Source organism: Rhinolophus sinicus, chromosome 18 (assembly GCF_057876585.1).
Source record: "Rhinolophus sinicus isolate RSI-liver-muscle chromosome 18, RSI-T2T, whole genome shotgun sequence".
NCBI classification, from domain to species: Eukaryota; Metazoa; Chordata; class Mammalia; order Chiroptera; family Rhinolophidae; genus Rhinolophus; species Rhinolophus sinicus.
In genome coordinates, this window is record NC_142518.1 from 1,123,371 (window position 1) to 1,147,455 (window position 24,085).

The following is a 24,085-nucleotide window of genomic DNA, read 5'->3' on the forward strand; positions in this document are numbered from 1 at the left end:
AAGCAACTGAGCCGGATGCTTTTCCACATGCAAAGCCCTGCCCCTATTCCCACTGGGGTCCTGAGCTTATCATCAGCGGAAATCCAGCAAAACCGTGCGCTGGGGGACCCAGACAACTTTCCCAGTCTGACAGGTGTTGGAGAACAGCTACTATTATGTTATATTATATAACACCCGGTATAATATTATATTACATTACATTATGTTATATTATAAGTTATGTTATACCTGGTCTTATAGTAAAGTAAGACCGGGTCTTATGTTAAGTTTTGCTCTGAAAGACGCATTAGAGCTGATGGTCTGGCTAGGTTTTATTTTCGGGGAAACACGGTAGGACCCACCACACCCGTTCCTCGCGAGCTTTAGCATTCGCGATGCCCTCTCGGCTGTTTCTAAATCGCTTTTCTCCCTCTGCCGCACATTCTGATTGGTGTTTTAGTTTTATGAACATTGTACATTTAAAAATTTTTTATTTTTGCTCTTTAAAGATCTAATGTTAATCTTGAAAACCAAAAGACACATAAAAATGAAATAAAACAAAGCCTCTGGTGTCACTTCTTGGACCTTCAATGTGCTGGTTCTCAAAGTGGGAGATGTGGAACCCTCCTAGGGCGGGGTGGGGGTGGGGCGGGCAGGTCCAAATCATTTTCATAATCACACAAAGACCTTGTTTTTCTTTTAAAAACTATGTTGGTGTTTTGCACTCATGAGGTAGAAGCGACATGGGGCAAACCTGCTGGGGCACTTGGCTGGTTTAGTGGGGACGTGACCCCTTGTGGCATTCTTCCCCCTGGCCCCCAGGGGACATTTGCAGAGCAGGAAGCCCGGTGTTCACTTGCTGCATAACAGGAATGTTGAATCTCTGTGTGGATATTGATCCCCCGACATTCGATCCCGCAGGACAATGACAGCCTGTGGGATCAGGTTGGTCCACAGAGACGAACAACTTCCTGAAACAATCGCCCACGGGTTTTTACACCTTCCTGGCAGCAGGCAAGGGTTGCCTCCTGCCTCAGGACCAGAAGGCCCATCGGGTTGAGTCCTGTCTCCCTCCACCACTCGCCATGGCTCACGTGTTCCCTGCTGGGCAGGCAGCATGAACTCCTACCTGGCGTGCTTCTTCTGTCCCTTCCACGTGAGTGTCCCAGAGGCCCAGCCGTCCAGAGCAGCGTCCCTGGGTACCCACGTCTTTGCTCCTTCTTCTCCATGGACTTTCAATTGCACACGTGTGCAGCTGGAGGCTGCAAACTGGCAGTCCCAGGAGGCACAGCTGAGCAGCAGACCTCCATGGCCCGTCCAGCTCTGGACTGCAGATTGAGCTACTTACCCACGTTTGACAATTGGGACAGTCCACGCAATGCCATGGGACTTCTCAGGACAAATCGTGGCGGCTACCAACTCAGGCTGTCATCCTGCCTGCTCCCCTGCGACTGGCTGCGATGAGGGCTTCCACCCAACTGCACCACTGCCCCCAGGAATGGCTGGGCCCCGGAGCCTTCCCAGACAGAGCCCTGTGGCTTGGGTCTTGGGGACCCTGAGCTAGATCCGGCATGAGTACAGGGACCCTCACAGGCCACTTATCTCCAGAACTGGGGCTTTTCAGAGTCAGGAGCGGCATGCATGCAAAAGACTCGGGGGGGCTGATTTTCATCTGGATCCATTTTAGCACGCATACATGCGTGGATTCACACGTCATGTATTCGTTCTCCTTCAGTCATGCATGTGGTCGCACATTTATTTATTCATTCCTCTCACTGACGCGTGCATTTATTTACGCATCCATTCTCTCATTAGTGCCCGCAGGGACTCACTCCCTCATGCAGTGGTTCCGTCCTTCATTCGTTCAGTCACGCATGCATGCACTCCCTCCCGCATCGTCACTCGTGCATTTATTTCCCAGTCATACAGTCGTTGAGTCAGGCATGCATTCACCAGCCCAGGCGCCGCAGAGCCTTTATTTATTTGCGTTTATTCTCCCCTGCGTTCACTCACTCATGCCTTCCTGCATCCACGCACGCACGCACGCACGCGTTCCTCTTGCCTTCGCTCACTCTACTTGCAATCAGATCGCGCGCGTCCTGCTGGGTCCCAGGTGAAAGGTTTCCAGCGGGGCCTCCAGGCCAGGCCCTGGAGGCCTTTGCAAACATTTACTTTAGGGCAGGCTGGGGAAAGGTTAAATGTCCAAACCGAACAACCACAGACTCGTGGGTTCAGCCGGGAGGGGGGTGCGAGGGGCAGGGGCGGGGCGCGGAATGTCCGGCAGCCAAGTCCCCTTCCCGGCTCTCTCCGGGGCCAGGCGGCGGGAGCCCGGCACCAGGCGGCGCGCGGGAGCGGCGGACCGGGCGGCAGCGCTGCGGTGGAGACCCGGTCCCGCGGGGCTGGGCGGAGGCGGGACCCGCTTCCGGCGAGCGGCCAATCGCCGGGCGCGGGCCGCGGGGCCTCCCTGCGCTGGCCAGGGCCAGAGGCTGCCGGAGCGCGCAGGAGGTGCCGGGGGCGCACGGGTGCGGGGGGCGTGGAGGCCGCTCGGGCGCGGCTGGGGACCCGGGAGAGGGGGTCGTAGAGGCTGCCCGAGTGCGGAGGAGGGGCGCGGTGCGGGGGTGGGGGTCGCAGAGGTGGAACCGAGCGGGAGGCGGTACCCCGCGGGCGCTGGGCCAGGGTGGGGGCCCAGGCCGCCAGGAGCGCAGAGGAGGGGCGGGGCGCAGTGGGGCGCAGCGGGCCGCGGAGGACCCGGGGGAGCCTAGCAGGGGGGAGAGACTACTTTGGAGCCAGGAGGTAGTGCTGGGCGCGGCGGGGTCGCTGATGACGCCGGGGTGCTGGGGCCGGGAGGAATGAGGTGAGGGGCTCGGGGGTGACCAGGGCGCAGCGCAGTCGCAGGTGAGTCTGGTGTGGGCAGGGGGCGAGCGGAGCCTGGCAGGAAGCCTCAGGCTGTCCCCGAGCGCGGAGGAGGTGGCGTAGGGGGCAGGGGTCGTGGAGGGGGCCGCGGTTCCGCGGAGCCCAGGTGACACCGAGAGAGTAGTGGGCACTGGGCTGGCCTGCAGCCGCGGGTGTTGTCCGCAGGCCTGGAACTCTGCGCGGGTTCTCTGGAGACCACGATTCTGCTAGGCCCGGCTGGAGGCCTGAGAGCCCACCCACCGCACCCAGGCGCACGGCCCCTCGCTGCCCACCGCGCGCGGAGCCTTGGACCATGCCGGGTGAGTCGGAGAGGGAAAGGCCCTTTGGGTCCGCCTCTGTTCCTGCGGCCCAGCTGAGCTTAGTCTGCACTAGGGGAGACCCCTGCTTTACCCCAAGATCACCCCAATCCCTCATCTCTCATTGTCTGCCTCTCCAGTGTCGCCCGGGGCTGGAGGGGGCTGGAGGCGGCTGGCCTCGCCAGGTGCAGTCGGAGATGAGGTGTGTCAGCAGCTGGAAGGGGGCGTTAAGATCTCATCAATTTTCCTGCTGTAAAAAGCAGCCCTGGGGATTTCAGTGGGTTCCTTTCTTGGCCACGGCTTTGAACCGCCCCACATTCTCACTGACTGGAGACAGACGGAAAGAGATTCGTGCCCCTAAAACTCTGGGAAGACAGTGCCTTGGGGTCCTCCCGAGTTCAGACGTCAGGCATAACTAGTTACCCCAATAAAGGTTTGGGGTCCATCCGGAAGCAGGGCAGCAGGCTTGTGATGGGGGGCAGCCTGGCTTGGATCTGGGGCAAAGCCTGGTCCCCATGGGCTCAAAATCTTTCCCGTGTGCCTGTCCCTGGGTTTTGTGGACATGCGACTTGGACAGTTGGCTCCAGAGCTGTGGATATATGGCCATGGAATGGTTGCACCAACCCATGAAAGAGATGCGTGCCCTGTTTGCCTCCTTAAGGGACGTCCCCCTCTTGGGCCAGACCGGATCTAATCATTCATGAGTACATTAAAAAAACAAACAAACGAAAAAAAAACAGGTTGCTTTTTATTCAGAGCAGCGATTTGATACATCTGCCAGCGGCTTCCGTGCTGTTTTCATCCTCTCCCACCTTAGAAAGGGGACCTGTTGGGGCGGAAAGGGCTGTATTCCTGAGCAGACTCTGCTCCGAGCCGAAGCAGAGAAAGCTCTCTGTTCCACCGGGCGGTTGGAGCTCTCTAGAATGAAAAACCACATTTCCCCAAAGCTGGTAGGCCCCATATAATGGCAGCATTCAAGCCCAGATATCCAGACACATTTCCATCAGCCCTGGAACGTGCTAGGAGACCCCATGTGGGGATTCAGCAGTTTGCAGGGAACAAAAACAGCTTTGAGTACCGGGGACGGGAGAAGAGGCAGCTAGTGTGTTATTTCGGCGGGTGGGGTGGCTGGAAGACGCGTTGAGTGCAGGACAGGCAAGGAACAGAAACAAACATTTCTCCCAGATGTGTTTTACAAGTGTCAGCCACCGCCGTCTTCAGGCTGGACTCGGTTTTGCGAAAATATCTTTTTTTTTTTTTTGACCCGTGTTTAGTCCAGTGGCAAGCGCTCTTTACAATTTCCCACTCTGCCTCGTTTTATCTTATGCAGCTTTGTAAAGACCCCCCCCCCCATCTCCAAGTACAGTCTCATTCTGAGGTCTTGGGGGTCAGGGCTCCAACCATTGAATTCTGGACGGACACATCACAATTCAGCCCCTGACCCTCATTCATTGTCACCGTTCCATTTATGTCCTTATCAGGAGCGGCAGAACCAGGACTTGCAGGGACCAATTTTTGATCCCTTTGTCATTTCTTCTGGATTCCACCCAGTACCTTGACGCAGGATAATTTGGCTGCACCATCCTCTTTTCTGGATGGCCGGCCGTCAGCAGGGTGGTCTGTTCTGGGCCCTGGGTGGTTTGTTCTTGTGACCATGAGCTCTCCTGAGGACCCCCCCCCCCACTTTTGTTCTCATCCGGGACTCCTTCTGGGACATCTCCACCTGGATGTCGCCCCACCCCTCAAACTCTTCATGGCAAAACTACACTCCTCACCTTTCCATAGACTGTTATTTTGTTCCCCCTGTTTCTGGGAATACCGCCATGTCCTGGAAAGCAGACACCATGTTGTTTTAAGCCAGTTTAAGGTAAACTACCCATAGATAGATATTTAGATGATTGATAGATGATGGATGAATGGATAATAGATGGATGGATGGATAGATAGATGAGGTAGGTGGGAGGTAGATGGATAGATAGAAGATGGATGGATAATAGATTGATGATAGATAGACAGACAGACAGACAGACAGACAGACAGACAGATAGATAGATAGATAGATAGATAGATAGATAGATGGTAGATAGATAGATAGATGATAGACGGGCAGATGATAGTAGATATCTTTTGAGCTGCAGGCTTGATTCTGAAGTTTACTATTCATAATACTCAACTCACAGTGGAGGTACCAGGAATTCTCATAACTTCTTAATTCAAGGGGAAAACAACGACCCAGCACCAACATGTAGACAGGCAGCTGTTGGAAAAAGCATGTTTGGGAATTTACCCCTGTGGAATGTAAAGGTCAAGGCTGACGCCCCAAGGGAGACAGGCGTGCGGCCCCCCGTGTCATGTTATATTTAGCCCGTCTGTGGGCCTGGCTCGCAGTGCTTCCCCGTGGTGGGGGGCATGGGCCCTGGAGGGGGTGTGCCTCTGGAGAAGTGAGGTCTGTGTGTTCTGGCCACGGGCTGCGTGCTGGGCATTTTAATTTCTGCAGACAGCCCTGTGGCCTGTCCCAGGGCTGGGCCGCTTTATGCATGGTCTTTCCCCTGGCAACCAGCTCTTGGGGGCCCAGGAATGAAGCTGTTGAACACTCCCTGTCAAAGCTGATGCCCTCCCTACTCAGTCCGATTTTAAGTGGCCGTATATTGGACCTGCTTGCGGAGTTTCGTCCTCTCCTGTTGAGACATGAGGAAACTGAGAACATTGTGGTGGATGAAACAGTGGATTTTCCTTCTCCCACGACCTTGGATCCATTAGGTCCTCGAGCTGAAGTTATTCCAGCTGGTTTGTGCAGAGTCGAAGGGGTTCGGCCGCTTCTTCACAGAGAACGTTTGAGCGGGGTGGGCTTCCTGATGGTAACTCAGATAATCTGACGGTTCCTTCCGCCTTTTGGTGTGTTTTCACCTACGATTCAAATATTTGGGGTGTGGTTTTGAAACTCGAGTGCAGAACAAAAGGGGGGGCCGTAGCTGTGTGTGTTTGCCGTGTTGTAGCATCAGGACATTTTGGTCGTGCGCTGGTTGGCTCAGCCTCCTGTCTGGGGTTTTCTTGCACCTGTGTGTGTGGTGTGTGTGTTTAAGTGAAAGGACGGACGTGAACTGTCCCCCGTGCTCGTGTGTGAACACCAGGAGTTACTCCATCCGAGTTGGGCAGCTTAGGAACAGGGGTGACCGTCACCCCATCATCCCTTCAGATCCGCTCGGAGCGTAACGCTGGTGTTTGTGTTCCTCCCCGCAGTGTCTGACCAGGCGTTTGTGACACTGGCCACCAATGACATGTACTGCCAGGGGGCCCTGGTCCTGGGCCAGTCCCTGCGGAACCAGAGGGCGACCAGGAAGCTCGTGGTGCTGGTCACTCTGCAGGTGTCCAGCCTGCTCAGGTAAGACCCGGAGACGCACCTGTGCCCCGCGGGTCCCTCCCCCTGGAGCAGCAAGCTCCCCGGGGCTCTCGGTGGTTTCGGGACTTGTTCACGGGCCTGGACCACCGACAGTTATGGTGGGCGTGTGACGCTTGTAAAGGGCCCTCAGCTCATTGCTCACGGAGGGATTCTGTGATGTGAGCGGTCACTGTTACAGATGATACAGTGTGTCTGGATAACGCTCGTTGTGTCCGCCACGGAGACACACGAGTCGGTTTCGGGGGGAGGAGACTTTGAAAGGCAACGGTCGTGAGCTACGCGAAGGATTTAAGCCCGAAAGGTGTCACCTGACATTTGGGTCCGTAGAGCCTTCGGGTGTGTGGGCAAGGATCCACTTCCTGGTGAGGAGACGTCTTCCTGTCGGATTTCTCCCTGTCACCACGTGTACAGGTATTTCTGGGTGGCCGTGCAGGGCTGTCCTGTTCTTCACGTCTAGTGTGTCTCTTGATGGCCCTGAAAAGGCCAGGCTGGACGTGGGGAAGTCACAGAAAGGAGTTGCAACCACCAGGAGGCTGGCTGTGCACGTGTTAGGTGACACAGAGCAGAGTTGGCATGCCGCCCAGGTTCCCTGCGTCCCAAGAGGTGGGACTCCTGGGACAGCCTGATGGCACTGCCAGTGGCCAGCTCTTACATGGCGCTCCTGTGAGCTCCTTACAAGTCACTCACTCAGAGCTGCACTCCGCCACCTGCTACCTGTGACGTCATATCGTATGTTGTCCTGGGGTCAGTGGTCATTGAGACTGGGTTTGAGGGTGTGAGAAAGGAGACGGGAGACCCCAGTGTGGGGGGAACGGGGGCACAGCAGAAGCCCACGCTAAGTGGGACTCCCTGTTGGCACGTGGTCATTTCACAAGGCAGGAGATACAGCGTCCGTAGAGGGAAGGGCTGGGAGGTGAGCACAGAGGGAGAAGAGGGTTCCTGCCCTGACGGGTCCATGACCTCTGTCCTGGGGAAAGCAGGGTGCTCGTGGGTGACCCGATTCAGTGTCTCGCTCGGCATGGCTTGGCTTGAAATCGCCAGGCAGGTTTGAGGTGACCGGGTCACAGGGGATACCCTCCTGAGATTCAGTGACGTGGACAGACCCCAAACCCTCAGCGTTCCACAGAAGGACAGCGAGTCAGTCACAGCCTTGGGTGGGGAGCCTCCCGTTGGCAGAGACGCGCGGTTACCGAGAATGGCGATCGTTCCCTCAGGAGACCAGTCATTTCTTCTGGATGCTCCCAGGGGACCGAAGGGACCTCGGTTTAGACGACATGAATAACTAAAGTTGAAATGTTGATACGAAGGGGTAGCGTTTCAGAGCATCAAGAATGAAGGACGCGTCCTAAATGCATTTCACTGTCGACCTGGTTGAGGTCGTCGATATCTCAAAGTTCTGGGGCAGAATAATCTTGAAATGAGATTTCTGTATGCAGCCCAACGAGTGTAATTTGAAAGCAAAAATGACACTGTTTCAAATATGCAAAAGCTCAAACATTATAGTGCTCAAGACCTTGGAGAAAAAAGTTACTTGAGGATGTACTCAAGCAAAATGAAATGTGCATCTAAGAAAGAACAAGTCGCATAGAAGAAACGGTGCTCAAGAAATGAGTAACGCTGTGTACTATACGTGCACAGGAGGCAGCTTAGGTAACAGCAGAAACTCTTGAAAATAAAGGGAGGCAATGGTATTAATATGATTCTGTCCCACCATCGAATCCGGGATTTCACACTATTTAGTCGTCTCCTGCCGTCTATGACAATTCCTTCCTCTCGCCTTACGATGTCATGACCTTGATATTTTTGGACAGTAGTGGTCAATTGTTTCATAGACGACCTTCCAGCTTGGGTTTGTCCAGTGTGTTCTCATCATTGGATTAAGGTTAAGCATTTTTGGTGGGAAAAAAAAATCCTCGGAAGTGATGATTCTTTCTCAGTGCATCGTATCAGGGCATAGGTAACGTCACGATGTCTTGCGATTACGGATAGTAACCTTGGTCCCTTGGATAAGGTGCTAGCTATGGGGTTTCTCCACAGGACAGTTGTGGTTTTTTCTCTTTTTAACTGATAAATGTCTTGGGGGGAGATACTGTGAGACTATGAAAATATGCCGTTTCTCCTCAAAACCTTTACCCGTTGCGTCTAGCAACCCCCTGACTCTTGTCTCGAACAGGTATTACTGTGGTGTGATTTTCTGTCTCCCCTCATTCCTTCTACGTTTATGACTTGGACACCTTATGTGAGGAACAGCTGCTCCTTCTGTCCCGTGTACTTACTTGCTCAATTATGATACCAGCATTGATCTGTGAATATTCATTTTACCCTTTGGGTATTTGTGATTTATTTTGCTGCTTAAATTCTTTCGGCGTTGGCTGTTGGGAGCGTCTCCTGATTGGCTCCCTGTATCCTTTTGACGTGCAAACCAGCCTTTTTTATAAAATTAAAAAAAAAATTTTTTTTTTAGCACTTCCTTAATTTTCTGTCTTCGGGACATAGGCTAGGCTATGATGCAATAGAATTTAAGCTAAACCAATGAATCAATCAATCAGTGGAACAGAGGCAGATTTTATTTTGATAAAAGGTAGAGTTGAGTCTAAACCTGTACGCAGCCAGCAGTGTGGGGTTTGAATGCAGAAAGTCGACACAGATAGAGACTGTCGTGAATGCTGGTTGGTCTTTCACTGGTCAGTCCTCAGTCCTCCCTGCCCATGCGTTTTGCAAAAGGAATTACCTTCCTAAGAGCTCGCCTGAATCCGTGCGTCTTAACTCTTTTGCTGTGTTAATTGACTTCAAGTTGTTTTTTTCCTAAAACGTGTCAGAAATCCACAAAAAGCAAAAAGTGGATATTTTGACAATTTTGTGCATTGAACAATAACAATTTGAGCTGCTTTGTATGTAAATGACAGTATTTTTATGTGTAAATATTTTGGATATAGTCATTCGGATATATCTGTCTGTCGCAGCAAAATATGTAAGACCCCTCCATCCGTCGGTCATGTGTTTTGAGTTGGCATAACGATGGAGCACACGTGAAACGTGTGCAAAGCTCTGAGACCTCCATGGGAGACCACAGAGCCTTATATGAAGACGGCCGTGCATGTGCCGGGAGTGTGGACCCTTCTGGGTTCCATGCATGTGAGCAGCAAAGGGGGTGTCCTCCTGAACGGACGTCTCCTGTGTGCAATCTGTTGTCCTGCATTTGGCACGTATCTCCCCAGGGTTATCCTGTCGAGGGTGTTTGACGAGGTAATCGAGGTGAATCTGATAGACAGTGCAGATTACATCCACCTGGCATTTCTGAAAAGACCGGAACTTGGAGTCACCCTCACCAAGCTTCACTGCTGGACCCTCACCCATTACAGCAAGTGTGTCTTCCTGGATGCAGACACCCTGGTGAGTACAGCGGGTCGGTGAGGCGAGATGCTGCATGCAATCGGGAGCCCCTCAGACGCTGTGCCTCTGCCTCCTGCAGCAGGCTGCTGGCACCTGTGCGTGGGTTCCCACAGGTGACGCGTATCTGTCGCCAATGTCCACGTTCGGCCGGTCACAATCAAATAGGACACACCTAGCGACTATACCAGGACATACCTAGACCCCCTCAGAGGACACTGAGGGATTTGAAGTCACATTCCTTCCCTAAGAGGGGTTTATAGTGACGTCATTTCATCTACACAAAGTAGAGTAATTACATTTGGGGGTGTGACCTGCGGGGCAGGACCCCATGCTGGGTGCTCACAGACACAGCCGCTGGAAAGTCGAAAGGTTAACTGACGTTGGAGGGTCGGAGGTGCGTTCTGGATTGTCTTGCTTGTGCAAAAGCAGCCATGTAGGAAGAGGAAAGGAAGGGAAGAACACTGGCCTTTCAGAGTAATGTTGTGTTTCTGTTTTCCCCAAGCACAACTCAGTGTGGAAAGCCAACAGGTGGTGGAGGGGACTGTGTTTAGTTGTCAGGTTTTCAAAGGCAACCGATGACACTGTATTGACCTGCACACGTCTGCATTCCTGGGTCTCCATAGCTGTAGTGATCACGTTTGCTGGATGGAAGAAGGTGTGTGGTTAGGACAGTTCCACGGGGGGTCTTGAGAACCTTGAGGAAACAACTGAGTTTCAGAGGTGGTGTTACTTCGATCGCTTGACATAAACTGGAGAGCAATGCTACTCGCACACTCCTCTTTTGAATACAGTCATGTGTCACTTAGCGACGGGGACACATTCTGACAAACGTGTGGTTAGGCGATTTTGCACTTGCACACACCTGGATGCTGCAGCCTGCTGTGCCCCTGGGCTGTGTGATGCAGCCTGCAGTCCCCAGGCACACGCCTGTACAGCACGCGGCTGCACAAAACGACATGAGGTTAAACCAAGCCCAAGGGGAAATGATGCAACTGGAAGACGCGGTAAACACGAGATGGGTGAGGCTGCTGCCGGCGGAGCACGGCACACTGTTTGCAGCAGACCTTTGTTTTTCAGTACGTAGAAAGGGTACACGCTAAAAGAATGATAAAAAGTACAGTATAGTAACATGTAGATATAAACCAGTAACATATATACTATGTATAGTAGATATAAATGTGTAGATATAAACCAGTGACATGTATCTATATAGCATAGTAACTCATATATAAACCAGTAGCATATATACTATATATAGTATAGTAACACGTATACATAAACCAGTAACAAATATACTATGTGTAGTATAGTAACATGTATATATAAATCAGTAACATATATATATTGTATAATGTGTATATATAAACCAGTAACACGTATATATATAGTATAGTAACACATATATAAACCAGTAGCATATATACTATATATAGTACATAACCTGTAGATGTAAGTCAGTAACATATATATTATATATAGTATAGTAACATGTATATATAAATCAGTAACACATTACTATATATACAGTACGGTAACACACATATATAAAACAGTAGCATATATATTATATATAGCACAGTAACACGTATATGTAAACCAGTAACATTATCATGTATGACGTACTGTATGTGCCAGACTGTTACGCGCCTGGCAGGACGGTAGGTTTGTTTACACAGCGCCCCCCCCACACACACACACGATACAATGTTACAATGGCTAGGTCTTCACGACGGCTACAATGTCATTACGTGATCGGAACTTTTCAGCTCCATTATCATCTTATGGGACCCTCATCACATACGCCGTCATTCTTGACCAAGACGTCGTCCTGTGGCACGTGACTGTCCAAGTCTAAGAGAAAAGAGTCACCCAAAAAACTGGGTACCGGTTTGCAGCCTCTGAACATGGCCTGGCCCCTCCCGGATTTCTCACTTGCGTCCCCGGGAGTCAGAGGAGTGTTGGTGCAGGTACCCCGTGTTCTGTTTCCCCAGGTGCTGTCCAATATCGATGACCTCTTCGAGAGGGGCGAGTTCTCCGCGGCCCCGGATCCCGGCTGGCCCGATTGCTTCAACAGCGGGGTGTTCGTCTTCCAGCCTTCTCTGGAGACGCATAGCCTCTTGCTGCAGCACGCCACCGACCACGGCAGCTTTGACGGTAGGTGACGGGACACTGAAGCTTTGTGTACCCGTGCCCTTGGCTCACCCCCACGCCCCCGTGTCTGTGAATGGCAGCTTTGAAATCACTGCAAGGTAGGGATCAAGGAGTAAAGCCAGGCAGGGTGATCGCAATAAATGAAGACGCTGGTGAGTAGATACGCAACAGAGAGAACCACTGAGGACACCTTCTGTGGTTAGAAAGAATGACCAGTAGCATAAATACTGGACGACAAGCCTTGTCATGCAGAAGGGGCAGGCAAACCTTTCTCTCCAGGGCCCGGCAATCCATGTTTTAGTATCGTGGGCCTTGTTATGTCTGTTGCGTATATTTAACCCTGCGAGGTGTCGCATGAAAGCAGCATTGATGAGACTTAAAGTGGCTGTGTCCCTGTAAAACTTTATTTACCCAAACAGACATAGACCTAAGTTGTCCAACCCCTGACATACGGTATTTCCCCGAAAATAAGACCTAGCCGGGCAATCAGCTCTAATGCGTCTTTAGAGCAAAAATTAATATAAGACCCGGTCTTATAGTAAGATAAGACCCGGTATTATATTATATTATATTATATTATATTATATTATATTATATTATATTATATTATATATTATATTATATTATATTATATTATATTATTAGACCGGGTCTTATATTATAGTAAAATAAGACGGGGTCTTATATTAATTTTTGCTCCAAAACATGCATTGGAGCTGATTGCCCGGCTAGGTCTTATTTTCGGGGAAACACGGTAGAATGAAAGTGCACCAACCAGAAGCCAAATATTTGACCAAACGAGCGTTAATACATGGGAAAAATTTGTAGAATTTTTGTAACGTCAAAGAACATACTGGATCGCTGAAGAATTGCCTCTTGGTAAGGACGAGCAATTGAGGAAGCCGGCAAAAATGGTGGGCAAAGCAGTGTCACTGTGACGAAGAATTCATTGAGGGGGAGCGGAGAACTTTGGAGACAGCAGGAGATTTTACTATTAACCGTTTAGGTTATCAACGGTGGTCAATTTTAGAAAGCATATGCACTTCTTAAATTAACGCTGTGGTATTCATGTATTAGTTAATGGTATTAATTCATGGCATTACCATAAATGGTATCAGAGTAATTCATGACATTACCATAAATGGTAATTGGTGAATGGTATTCGCTAATGGTAACTGATGGAAACCAATGGTGTTAACTAACGTCTCCGTTTGAGACAACAGTCCTGTGTTAGCGGGCGGAGCAAAGAAATGTAATGAGTCACCTGGAATGCAGGGACGTGTTTACGTCACACCCTTGCAGCCCACCTTGTGTTCTTTTAGGGTCTTCCCCCATACGTTCTTAACCTCTGGGGGTGTTTCTTACCCGTGCAGGGGCAGATCAAGGCCTCCTGAATAGTTTCTTCAGCAGCTGGGCGACGGCAGACATCCACAAGCACTTGCCTTTCACCTATAATTTGAGCAGTAACGCGGCGTACACCTACAGCCCTGCCTTCAAACAGTAAGTGCTGTACCGTGCTCCGTCCTGCCGCCACGCAGCACCCTGTCACTCAGCAGCTGTATCAGCCTTTGGCATTTCGGGAGAAAGAAAGGAAAAATAGGTCACCCCCCTGCTTGTGTATTGCTTTACATTATAGAGGCTCAAGGCAGCTGGGCATAAAGATGGTGGTTCCCAAAGTGTCGCCCCTGAGGGGTTCCCCCAGCTCCGTAAGCGGCTGTGAGGTCACAACGACTGGACATAATTCTAAGATGTTATTTTCCACATTCACTCTCATATTTTCCTAAGCACGCAGGGAGACTTTACAGAAACGATACGATGTGGAAAAGCAGGGCAGTGCATATAGAAACCAGCTGTCTCCTCTTAGCGTGGTCAATGTCACTGTTTTTACACTCTTTTTGAAACTACAGTTATTTTTTTCATAATTCTACCATCGATGTTTATTAATATTACACGATCACCTTACTAAATTCATGTTGACGTCTGGTGGGTCAGTTGCATTTTGATGAATGAACAAATGCATTTTCGAATGTTTCAGTTTCCATTTTCTGGGGCAGTCAGTGTGTGTAGATAGAATCCACACCCACAAAGGTCTTGGTCCTCGGTGATTTCTAAGAATGTCAAGAGGTCCTGGAACCAAAATATTTGCGATACGCTATGGGCGACATTGTTATAAATGAAAACGAAACCTGGGGAGAATGTAGAAATGAATAAGCCTCAAGCATGCATTTTGTTTAACAGGGGCCGCGTTGCCCCTAAGGAGGCAGAAATGGGTTCTTGGGGAGTGAAAACATATCCTTTTTAATATGTAAAGCACATACGGAGCATTGGTCCACGGTGCCAATATGATGTTAAACCTTCGTGGGAAGGCGACCCTGGGGGCAAAAATATGTCTGAAAAGTTTCCTGGGTGACGGGAGAGGCGATAATGGAAAAAAATTTGAAAAGCTGAGAGGGGAAAATTCGCAATCTTGAAAAGAAGTCAGTTTGCTGGTTTGCAGCTGTGTTCGCTGCAATTATAAAAGGTGTTTTTCTTTTTCTTTTTTTTTTGTCCCTGTTTTTTTAAGGAGATGATTTGGACTCTCATATGGGCAGTTTTTATAAGTCTCTTGATTTATTTTTCCTGTTTTAGGGATAAACCCAATACAATGGTTATGTTTCTTGGTCTATAGAAAGTATGAAATACTCCCAACATTGATTTTTCTTTTTTTTCTCTTTTCTTTTCGAGTGGTAATTGGAAACCTCTGTATCTAAAAATGCCTCCCTCACTAACGTCCTGTTAGGGGCTGGCTGCATTTGCTTTAGTTCTGACTTTCTTTTTTCTTTTTCAACTATAGTGGACGTTCAATATTATTTTATGTTAGTTTCAGGTGTACAGCGTAGTGGTTAGACATTGTACAAAGTGATCCCCCCGATTAGTCTAGTGGGTGAAAAAGAGGAAGGGGTTAAGAAGTACAAATCGGTAGTTACAAAATAGTCATAGGAAATACAGTCAGTAATGTTGTAATAACGATGTATAGTGTCGGGGTACTAGACACCATTGATTTCTTTCTTTTTTTAATTTTCTTTATGCAAAATGGGTGTAAATGAACCTAGCGGTAATTCCGTGACGGTCAGTCACCCACGGGACACATACGTAGTCACGTGCTGCTATCTTGGACGCGTCTCACGGCTGTCGGCTGCTTTCTTTCTGTGTGTGTCTCGTCACTTCCAAGTTGGGAACAGAATCCTTCGTGTTTCCGTCTCAGGTTCGGCTCCAGTGCGAAGGTGGTCCACTTTCTGGGGTCCACAAAGCCGTGGGACTACACCTACAATCCCCAGACGGGCTCAGTTTCAAAGGAGGGCTCCGGCTTAGTCCCCGAGCAACAGGCGTCCTTCCTGAACCTCTGGTGGGCCATCTACCACCAAAGCATCCTGCCTCTTTACGGAAGCGTCCACGGCGAGGACGAAAGCACGTTCCCAGGACACACGGTAAGAGGGAGAATCCCTTGGAAGTTGAAAGTTGAAAATGAGTTAATAATGTCACAGCGTCACACGGTGACAGATGGGTACTGGACGTATTGTGGTGATCGCACCCTAAGTTATAGTATAAATGTCGATTCACTCTGTCGTACACCTGAGACTAACATAATATTGTCTGCGGACTATACTTTAAACATTAAGAAGACAAATAAACCAGGAATTGAGAATAGAGTCAATTATATCATCACAGTTTCCCACGGGGACAGCTGGGTACTACAACCTATCGTGGTGATCACATTCTACGTTACCTAACGATGGATCCCGTATGTTGGACACCTGAAACGAACATAATATTTCATGCCAACTGCACTTGCATTAAAATTAAAAAAAAAAAAAGCAAGAGTTAAAAACGGAGATAAGCTCTTCACGAACAACACTGAGTATATTTTCTGCAAATACCACCCCTTCTGTTTCCACATATTGTATTTCATGAAGGAGGGTGAAGAGACAGGTGACCATATGTGTGTGTATATATGTATTTTTATTATTTTTTTTTGGTGGCTCAAAACAGTGACTGTTTGGCAAGCGGAAGTGTTGCTATGATCATCGAGAGCGGATGCATAAATAATGCAAAAATCTAAATTATTTAAATGAGCCGCCCTCAGGGAAAGCCACTCGCAGATAAGTGGTGACAATGACAGGTTACCCTGTCGTTTGAGGACACATTTTCCACTTTAAATCATCACGTGACACTGCAGTGGAGCAAGGCTTCCGAAGAGGGTTTTTAAAAATGGTCGACTGACACCAGTTTCATTTTTTTTAGAAAAATGGAATCATAAGCGTACGTGCTCTGACTCGTGACATGTGTGCCCTCGATGCAATCGGCATACGTTTTCCCTGCAAAAGACCTTCTGGCATTAGGTCCCAGGGAACTATTTCTTGAGCAGTTTTTAAGGAGCCCTTTGCCGATACATTGGGGTTAAAAATGCATTGCTTGGGAAATGGGGAAAAAGTCCGTATTTTAGCGCGGACTGTGGTTTCTGTTTGGTGGTGCTCGGGGCTGCTCTTCAGGGATGACTGAGCTTTTCTCTGATCCTTTGACACGAGTGTCCCTTTGTTCGTGTGCACGGCGCTGACACTGAGTTTCCCGTGGGGAGCGTGTGGGCATCACATTGTGTAGGAAAGAAATTAAGAGTCAGAATCCACTGGTTCTGAGAAATAACACCCTGGCGGCCGTGTCGGAAGCGTGTGCTGGGTGGCCCTTCTCACCAGAGGCTGCAGCTTTCTCAAGGACCACTTGTCACCCTGTCTGTTTTATCACAGGTCACTCCATGAGTTGTCGTGTCACCAGGAGCCCTGGGGTTCCCTGTGTTGGCCACGGGGTATGGGACCCCTCGCTCTTGTTTTCAGAGCTCCTGGCTCTGTGCACGGCCTGCTCATGACATTTACTGGTTCTTGGGACCAGTTTCACAAATCCATGTGGCATTCATTCAGTGAGCTTACATTTGACAAATACAGATGGTTGGGGTGGAAAGCACTGGCCACACAGAGGATGGGACGGGTGCTGGGGCCCCAAGGGCAGCCAGAGGCTTGCAAAGATGTAGTGAGGACTGACTCAGTGTGTCCGTTTTTGTGTGTAGGCTTGTCTCCGTGGCGTGGGCGTGCCGTGTGCAAATTCAGCTCACAGTGCCGAGGGGCAGTGTGCACATTCAGTGCCTGGTGCCAGGGAGCTGTGTGCAAATTCAGCGACGGGGTCCAGCCAGTCTTGGAATGCCGAGGACCCTTTGGAGCCGACTGTGGTCGTGGATGGGACGCCACCCTCACCTGGAAGAGGCCGTTTGGAAGACGTAAGTACCTGCAGTCCACACAGGTGTGATGGGCGATCAGACGTCGGCTCCCCTGTGATGTTGAGCAGGAGCCTGCCTCTTGGGGTCCCGGGGAGGGGGGCATGGAGGTCAGGTGCCCGTCTTCAGCCTCTCCTGGCATCGGGGGTCCTGCATTTATTTATATCACGGTGCCGTTACACGTTGTGGTCGACCCAGTAATAGCCGCCCCCACAATGTCTGCGTCCCAGAACCTGTAAATGTCACCGAATGTGGACATAAGGACTTTGTTTGAGGTGTGATTCAGTTAAGGACACTCTATCAGGGTGGGGGGGGGCGCTTCATAAAGGATAGAGATGTGTCACCACCGTGTCGAACCCCTGAAACAAATATAATGTTGTATGCCAACTGCGGCTGAAATATAAATTATAAAAAAATTAAGGGCCATGAGATGGGGAGACGCTCCGGGTTTATCCAGCGTGGCTTGGTGTCCTTGCAAGGGTCCTTGTGAGGGGGGCCAGATGGACATTCCATGAGGCAGTAAGGAGGGGACAGAAGAAGCAGAGGTCACACATGCAGGCTGTGATGGGAAGAGGCTGCTGGCCTGAAAGGAGCAGGAAGGGGTCGCGAGCCCAGGCGTGCGGGTGGCCCCTGGGAGCTAGGGAAGGCCAGAGAATGTGTCTTGTGCTGGCCGGGGCCTCCTGAAGGAACCCACGCTGCCTCCACCTGGGTTGCAGCCCTGCGAGTCCCAGCTTGGTCTTCTCATGTCCAGAACGATGACCTAATCAGTCTGTAGTGTTTTCAGCCACCCAGTTGGTGGTTGTTTGTTACAGGAAACTCATGCCCACGTTGAGAACGGGTGGTGAGTCTCACCTGGGTATTGGGGAGGCAGGGGGGCCCCACAACTTTCAGGACACGCGGCTGTGCATTCTGACAGCTGTTGTCAGCACAACCCCCAGCTTGATATGACTTGTGTAGATTAGCATTGACCCATCTGCCCATTTCGGTGGAGGCTGGACCTGCACAATTTTCCCTTGGAGAAGAGAAATAAAAAGCTCACCTTATTTGCGGCACGAAAACAAAACAACATGTGAGGAGGCTGACATTTCTTCATCCTGGATGAATGTCCACTGTGTAAAGATTTGTTCTGTCAAACGGTCACGTTGAAACGCACTGTGGGTCCCTTAGTTTGTCACTAGAATTGTTATCTCTTAGCCCAGGCATAGAGCTGGAGGCTGCATTGAGGAAAATCCACATGTTTTTGGCGCCTTTCCCATGCCTTTGGGAGAGCTGGTTCCCGTTGATTATAAACCACCGTTTGCACGTTAGCAAATGTGTCTGTGGTAGGTACCCTGCCATGCCCTGTAACGTGGAAGAAATGTTTTCCCGGCAGCTTCCTGCATTAGTAACTTTTGAGGTGTGATTTCCCCCCAACCCAAACAAGGTGAGAAGACCCTCAACTTCGCCTGGTGAAGATGGAGGTCATAGCAAAGCAGCTTTTCCTCATTGTTCTTTCCTCCGACGAACGCTGCTCTCCCGAGCCTGGATCTGGCCCCACAAAGAGCCGCGTGGGAGTTATAAATACAGGCCATCTACGAGGTCCGGGAACGTGAGCAACGTGTGAGCTCACAGTGATATGTTGTGGCCAGAAACGCTCCGGCTTCTGCCGCCAGGAGCCAGCACACCTGCAACTGGGTTTTTAAGAAAAACCGGCATTTGCATGAATGTGGAGCAGACCGTGCGATTCTACAAGGATCCCTCTGAAAACCCCTTTCCAAGATAGACGGAGCTTCAGTAAATATTAAAGTCTCAGGGCAGAGAGAATCCCTGGGGCATGCAGACACAGCGGGCCAGTCCTTCAGTGGAAGAAAGCAGGGGACTGTCTCCCGAAATGTTTAATGACGGCAGGGTAATGTCTGTGAGGGTTCCAGGGAAAGAAGGGGGGACCTGGGCTCCCAACACCGGGTGCGGCTCATTTCTCTGGGTCCAGATGGACGCCTGGGACCTGAAGGCACTCGGGACAGCGTCCTGTGAGCTCCTCTGAAACATTTCCCATGACGAGAGGAGATGGATCCCGATCTGGGCAGCTGTTGGGGAAAGGCAGCAGGCAGAACCAGTGCCATTTAAATAAGTAAACCTAGACTCAGCCCCAAACACCTGGGATGGCCTGTTTACAGCCCAGAACACAGGTATTTAAAACCTTGTTGGAATAAGTGGAATAAAACCAAGAAAAAGGATCTGGGAGTGTCGGCTTTACCAACCATCCCACCCTTTATCCCCACCTCCCCTCTGTCCCACCTTCGCCTTCTACCGTCTGTCAATAATGGGTTGGGATGATGGACGTGAACAAAAATCTCTATCTCTTGGCTACTTCATCATGAGCACGGGTCTCTCAAAACCAGTGAGGTCATGACACGTTCTTAACAGGGGGATTGCTTTTACGGAATCTGCGGTGGATTTCAGTATCTCACACTCCAGGGCTGCTCTGCAATGAATTATGTACCATCACTGCCACCTATTGGCCACTTGTTAAATTACTGGCTCTGGGTTCTTTATTTTGGGGAGCTGGAAGCCAGTCCCCTCCCCCCCCCAAAAAAGGAAAAAAAAAACCCTTCATTTAAAAAATTTTTTTTTAAGTTATTCTTTTTTTTTTAAACTTTTGTTCAAAGTACATCTTATTTTTCATAAAACCTGTTGAACAATTACATACATGCAAACCAGGGCACGCCTAGTAAGTATATATCTTGATGAATCTTCGCAGAGTGAAAAAGAAAAACACCCGAAAGCCAGCATCCAGACCCAGAAAGTCCCCCTCCCCACCAGAGGACCCCTGGCTGCTCTCAGTCACCAGGAAATGCTATCCTGACTCTCACAGCTGTGGCTCACTTGTCTGTGTGCTTTTCAGCTCCTTAGAAATGAAATCCCCTGGTCTGTGGGTATGAGTCTGGCCTCTTTCGCTTGAGGTGTTTGTGAGACCCATCCATCTTGCTGGAAGAATCCGTAGCCCATTTGTTCTCGTGGGTTGCATGTCACTGAATGGTCCGAAGACACTGTGTGTGGACTGAATCTTCTGTGGACGGACCCTTCACAGATTGGGCTGGCACACATAGCACTGCTAGGAACCGGGGTGTTTTCTTTCCCTGTGTCTGCCTTGTCTCTCCAAAAATAAGACCTAGCCAGACAATCAGCTCTAATGTGTCTTTTGGAGCAAAAATTTATATAAGACCCAGCATTATATTATATTGTATTATATTATATTATGTTATATTATATTATATTATAAGACCCTGGAAGGGTATGGAGGTCCCCGGTTGCTTCGTGGTTACAGTACCTGGGGAAGTACGATAACATTCCAAGGTCAATGTAAAGGGAGAAAAATAAAACACAGGACTAGAGAATCCGAAAACAGACCACAGAGCACGTGCGATGTCTCCTTGTGCTTTTTTTTTTTTTTAAATTAACGACTGTTTCCTTTACGAGTGGTACGTTTTGTGCACTGTTTAGGAAACCTGTCTCTAAACCAAGGTCACGAACATAATCACCTTGGATGTTTTCCAGCAGTTTTATTGTCCCTACCTTTCCCCTGTAAGTCTGGAATCCACCTGAAATCTGTATTCTGGGATAAGTTTGGCGTCAACTTCCATTGTTGTTACGCGGGGACCCATAGTTAACTTACCGTGGTTTATGACAAAATTGTTATTTCCTGCTGCTTTCTCATCTTTCCTAGGCCATCAGTCAGGTGTCCGTAAGTGGGTGGGTCTATTTTCGGATTCTCTGTTCCTTTTCTTTTTAAATTTTGGCACCAATAACAGTGCGAGGGTTACTGTGACTTTCAAATGAGTCTCCTTATGAGTCGTACACGTCTTTCAAATTCGGTCTTCTTCCCCTGCCTCTTGTAGCCCCTTTAAGTTTCCATAAGAATGTTAGGATCGTCTTGGAACAAAGAAATCTTGTGGCATTTTGGCTAGGATTGCATTGGCTTTATAGATCAGTTGTACGAGGATTAATATCTCCCAAGTATTGAGTCTTCGAATCCATGAATTTCATACATTTCTACATTTAGGTCTCTTAATTTCTCCCAATAATGTTAATTTTTTGATAGGAGCTCTTGTATATCTTTTATTAGGGCTTATTCCTCATTTCTGATGGTTTCTGAGGTTGTTGTAAATCGCGTCATTTAAAAATGTAATTTTCTTGCTGTTTGCTCTCGGTACGGTGGCGTTTTGGATCTGGTGACTTTGCTCAATTTTTGCATGTTAATAATTCTAAGATTCTGTCTAGGTTCTGCATATATAATCACATCATATCTAAGGGAAACACTAGTTAATTTCTTAAAATGAATTGTATGAGTCTATTTACATACAGTCGATGACTGTATGATTCTATTTACATAAAATTATAGAAAATGTAAAATAATCTACCGTGATGACAAGGTGAGTGTTTCCTTGGCCGTGATGGGGGAGAAGAGGGAGAAACGATTGAGGAAATTTTTAGGGGTGACGGATGTGTTTCCTATCTTGATGGTGGTGATGGGTTCACACAGGTATGCGTGTGTCAGAATTCTCCAAATGGTACAATTCAGTTACGGTCACCTTACAGTATCAAATTATACTTCAACAAAGCTGTAAGCAAAACACTGTTGAAAGTTACTATATGTCTTTCACAGACTGGTCTTATTGTTACAAAATGTTTCTACTAAAGTTTATTGTCTTAAAGCTTTGTTTTGGTTACTGTTTATATGGTATATCTTGTTCCATATGTTTCCTATCAACCTTTCTGAGTTCTTACGTGTAAGAGGGTGTAACTCTTTAAGAAACTTTGAATGGGGTTTTGTTTTTCTGTTTAGTAAAGCACATTTTGGCTTTTAATGTGGGTAGTTTGTTGACATTTAATGTAATTACCGGTATATTTACGCTTAAGTCTGTCTCTTGGTCTGCTACTCATTACACTGGTTTCAAGGACCTTTTTCTCTCTTTTCTAATCTTCTTTTGGATGAATCATGTATTTTCAGTTATTCTGTTTTAGCCTCTACAAGGTCTGACAACTAAGTTCGCGAACTTGTTGCAACAATGTTGCTAAACTTTTTTGATATCAGAGGGATTATTCATTATGAATATCTACCAACTGGACAAACAGTTAACGAAGTTTACTATTTGGAAGCGTTGCAAAGGCTGCGTGAAAAAGTTAGAGGAGATGAACGTTTCCCCAACAATTCATGGCTCTTGCATCACGACAATGCACCAGCTCACACGGCACTGTCTGTGAGGGAGATTTTAGCCAGTAAACAAATAACTGTATTGGAACACCCTCCCTACTCACCTTATCTGGCCCCCAATGACTTCTTTCTTTACCCGAAGATAAAGGAAATATGGAAAGGAAGACATTGTGATGACAGTCAGCACATCAAGGGTAATATGACGACAGCTCTGATGGCCATTCCAGAAAAAGAGTTCCAACATTGCTTTGAAGGGTGGACTAGGCGCTCGCATCAGTGCACAGCTTCCCAAGGGGAGTCCTTGGAAGGTGACCATAGTGATATTCAGCAGTGAGGGATGTAGCACTTTTTCTAGGATGAGGTCGTGAACTTCATTGTCAGGCCTCGTATTGACATGTCAGTCTTGTAGTACTTTGATTATTTTTAAATATTTATCTGGAGAGTCCAATTTTCATTTTTAGCTCAATATATTGTAATAAATTCGGTACTTTGCCACTTCCTGATGACAGCAGAATCCAGAAAGCTTTTATTGGTATCCATCTCACTCCCACATTGTGTGCTGTTGTGTATTTTAATTCTATAGCTGTTTTATAAGATCAGACTTCATTTACCTGTAGAATGTCATCTGAATTTTATTCCTTTTTTCATGTTTTCTGTCAGTAATAATTTTCTTCTTCTCATAGAATTCCCTTTATTATTTACTCTAGTTCACACCTAATGCCGAAGGATTCCCTCCGTTTGTGTGCCTGAACGTGCCTTCATTTTACCTTCATCTTGGACGATATTTCACTGGGTATAGAATTCTTACGTGGTGATTATTTTACAACAGCACTGTAATGGTATAATCTGATTTCCATTATTTCTCTGAGAATTCATCTTCCAATCTTATGTTTATACCGTGTTTCCCCGAGAATAAGACCTAACCAGACAATCAGCTCTAATGCATCTTTTGGAGGAAAAATTAATATAAGACCCGGTCTTATTTTACTATAATATAAGACTGGATCTAATCTAATCTAATCTAATCTAATCTAATCTAATCTAATCTAATCTAATCTAATCTAATACCAGGTCTTATATAATATAATATAATGTAATGTAATATATAATATATATAATATAATATAATACTAGGTCTTATATTAATTTTTGCTCCAAAGGACGCAGTAGGGCTGGTTGTCCAGTTAGGTCTTATTTCTGGGAAACAGGGTACACTTCGAAATAATACGTCTTTTTGCTCTTAGTGCTTTTAAAATGTTTCTCTTGGGCTTTGGTTCTTACCAGTTTTATAATTATAGCTGTGGGATTATTATATAGTTTTTTGTGTTTACCTTAGTTGGAGTTGGTAGCATTTCTTGCAACTGTATTCTTTCTGCCCATTCTCTCTCTCTGTCTCTATGTCTCTCTCGCATCCTCCTCCCATTCCCCTGTTCTTTTGTGTTTTTAATCACATGTAT

General features: G+C 48.1%; 1 protein-coding gene across 6 annotated transcripts in view; it reads left to right on the forward strand.

Moving 5' to 3' along the window:
• Window positions 1-2,275: 2,275 nt before the first annotated feature.
• GYG2 (glycogenin 2) overlaps window positions 2,276-24,085 on the forward strand; it is a 34,539-nt gene continuing 12,729 nt past the window's right edge. For 2 of the 6 annotated variants that reach the window (XM_074324244.2, XM_074324249.2), the window contains exons 1-8: window positions 2,282-2,501; window positions 3,058-3,191; window positions 6,429-6,570; window positions 9,807-9,981; window positions 11,973-12,135; window positions 13,506-13,632; window positions 15,377-15,599; window positions 17,231-17,437. In XM_074324244.2, coding sequence (XP_074180345.2) covers window positions 3,185-3,191; window positions 6,429-6,570; window positions 9,807-9,981; window positions 11,973-12,135; window positions 13,506-13,632; window positions 15,377-15,599; window positions 17,231-17,437 — 1,044 coding nt within the window. In that variant the 5' untranslated portion in view covers window positions 2,282-2,501; window positions 3,058-3,184. Of the gene's footprint in view, window positions 2,502-2,752; window positions 2,773-3,057; window positions 3,192-6,428; window positions 6,571-9,806; window positions 9,982-11,972; window positions 12,136-13,505; window positions 13,633-15,376; window positions 15,600-17,230; window positions 17,438-18,857; window positions 22,072-24,085 lie in introns of those variants that run through there. The other 4 variants (XM_074324248.2, XM_074324243.2, XM_074324245.2 and 1 more) reach the window with 4 other exon arrangements.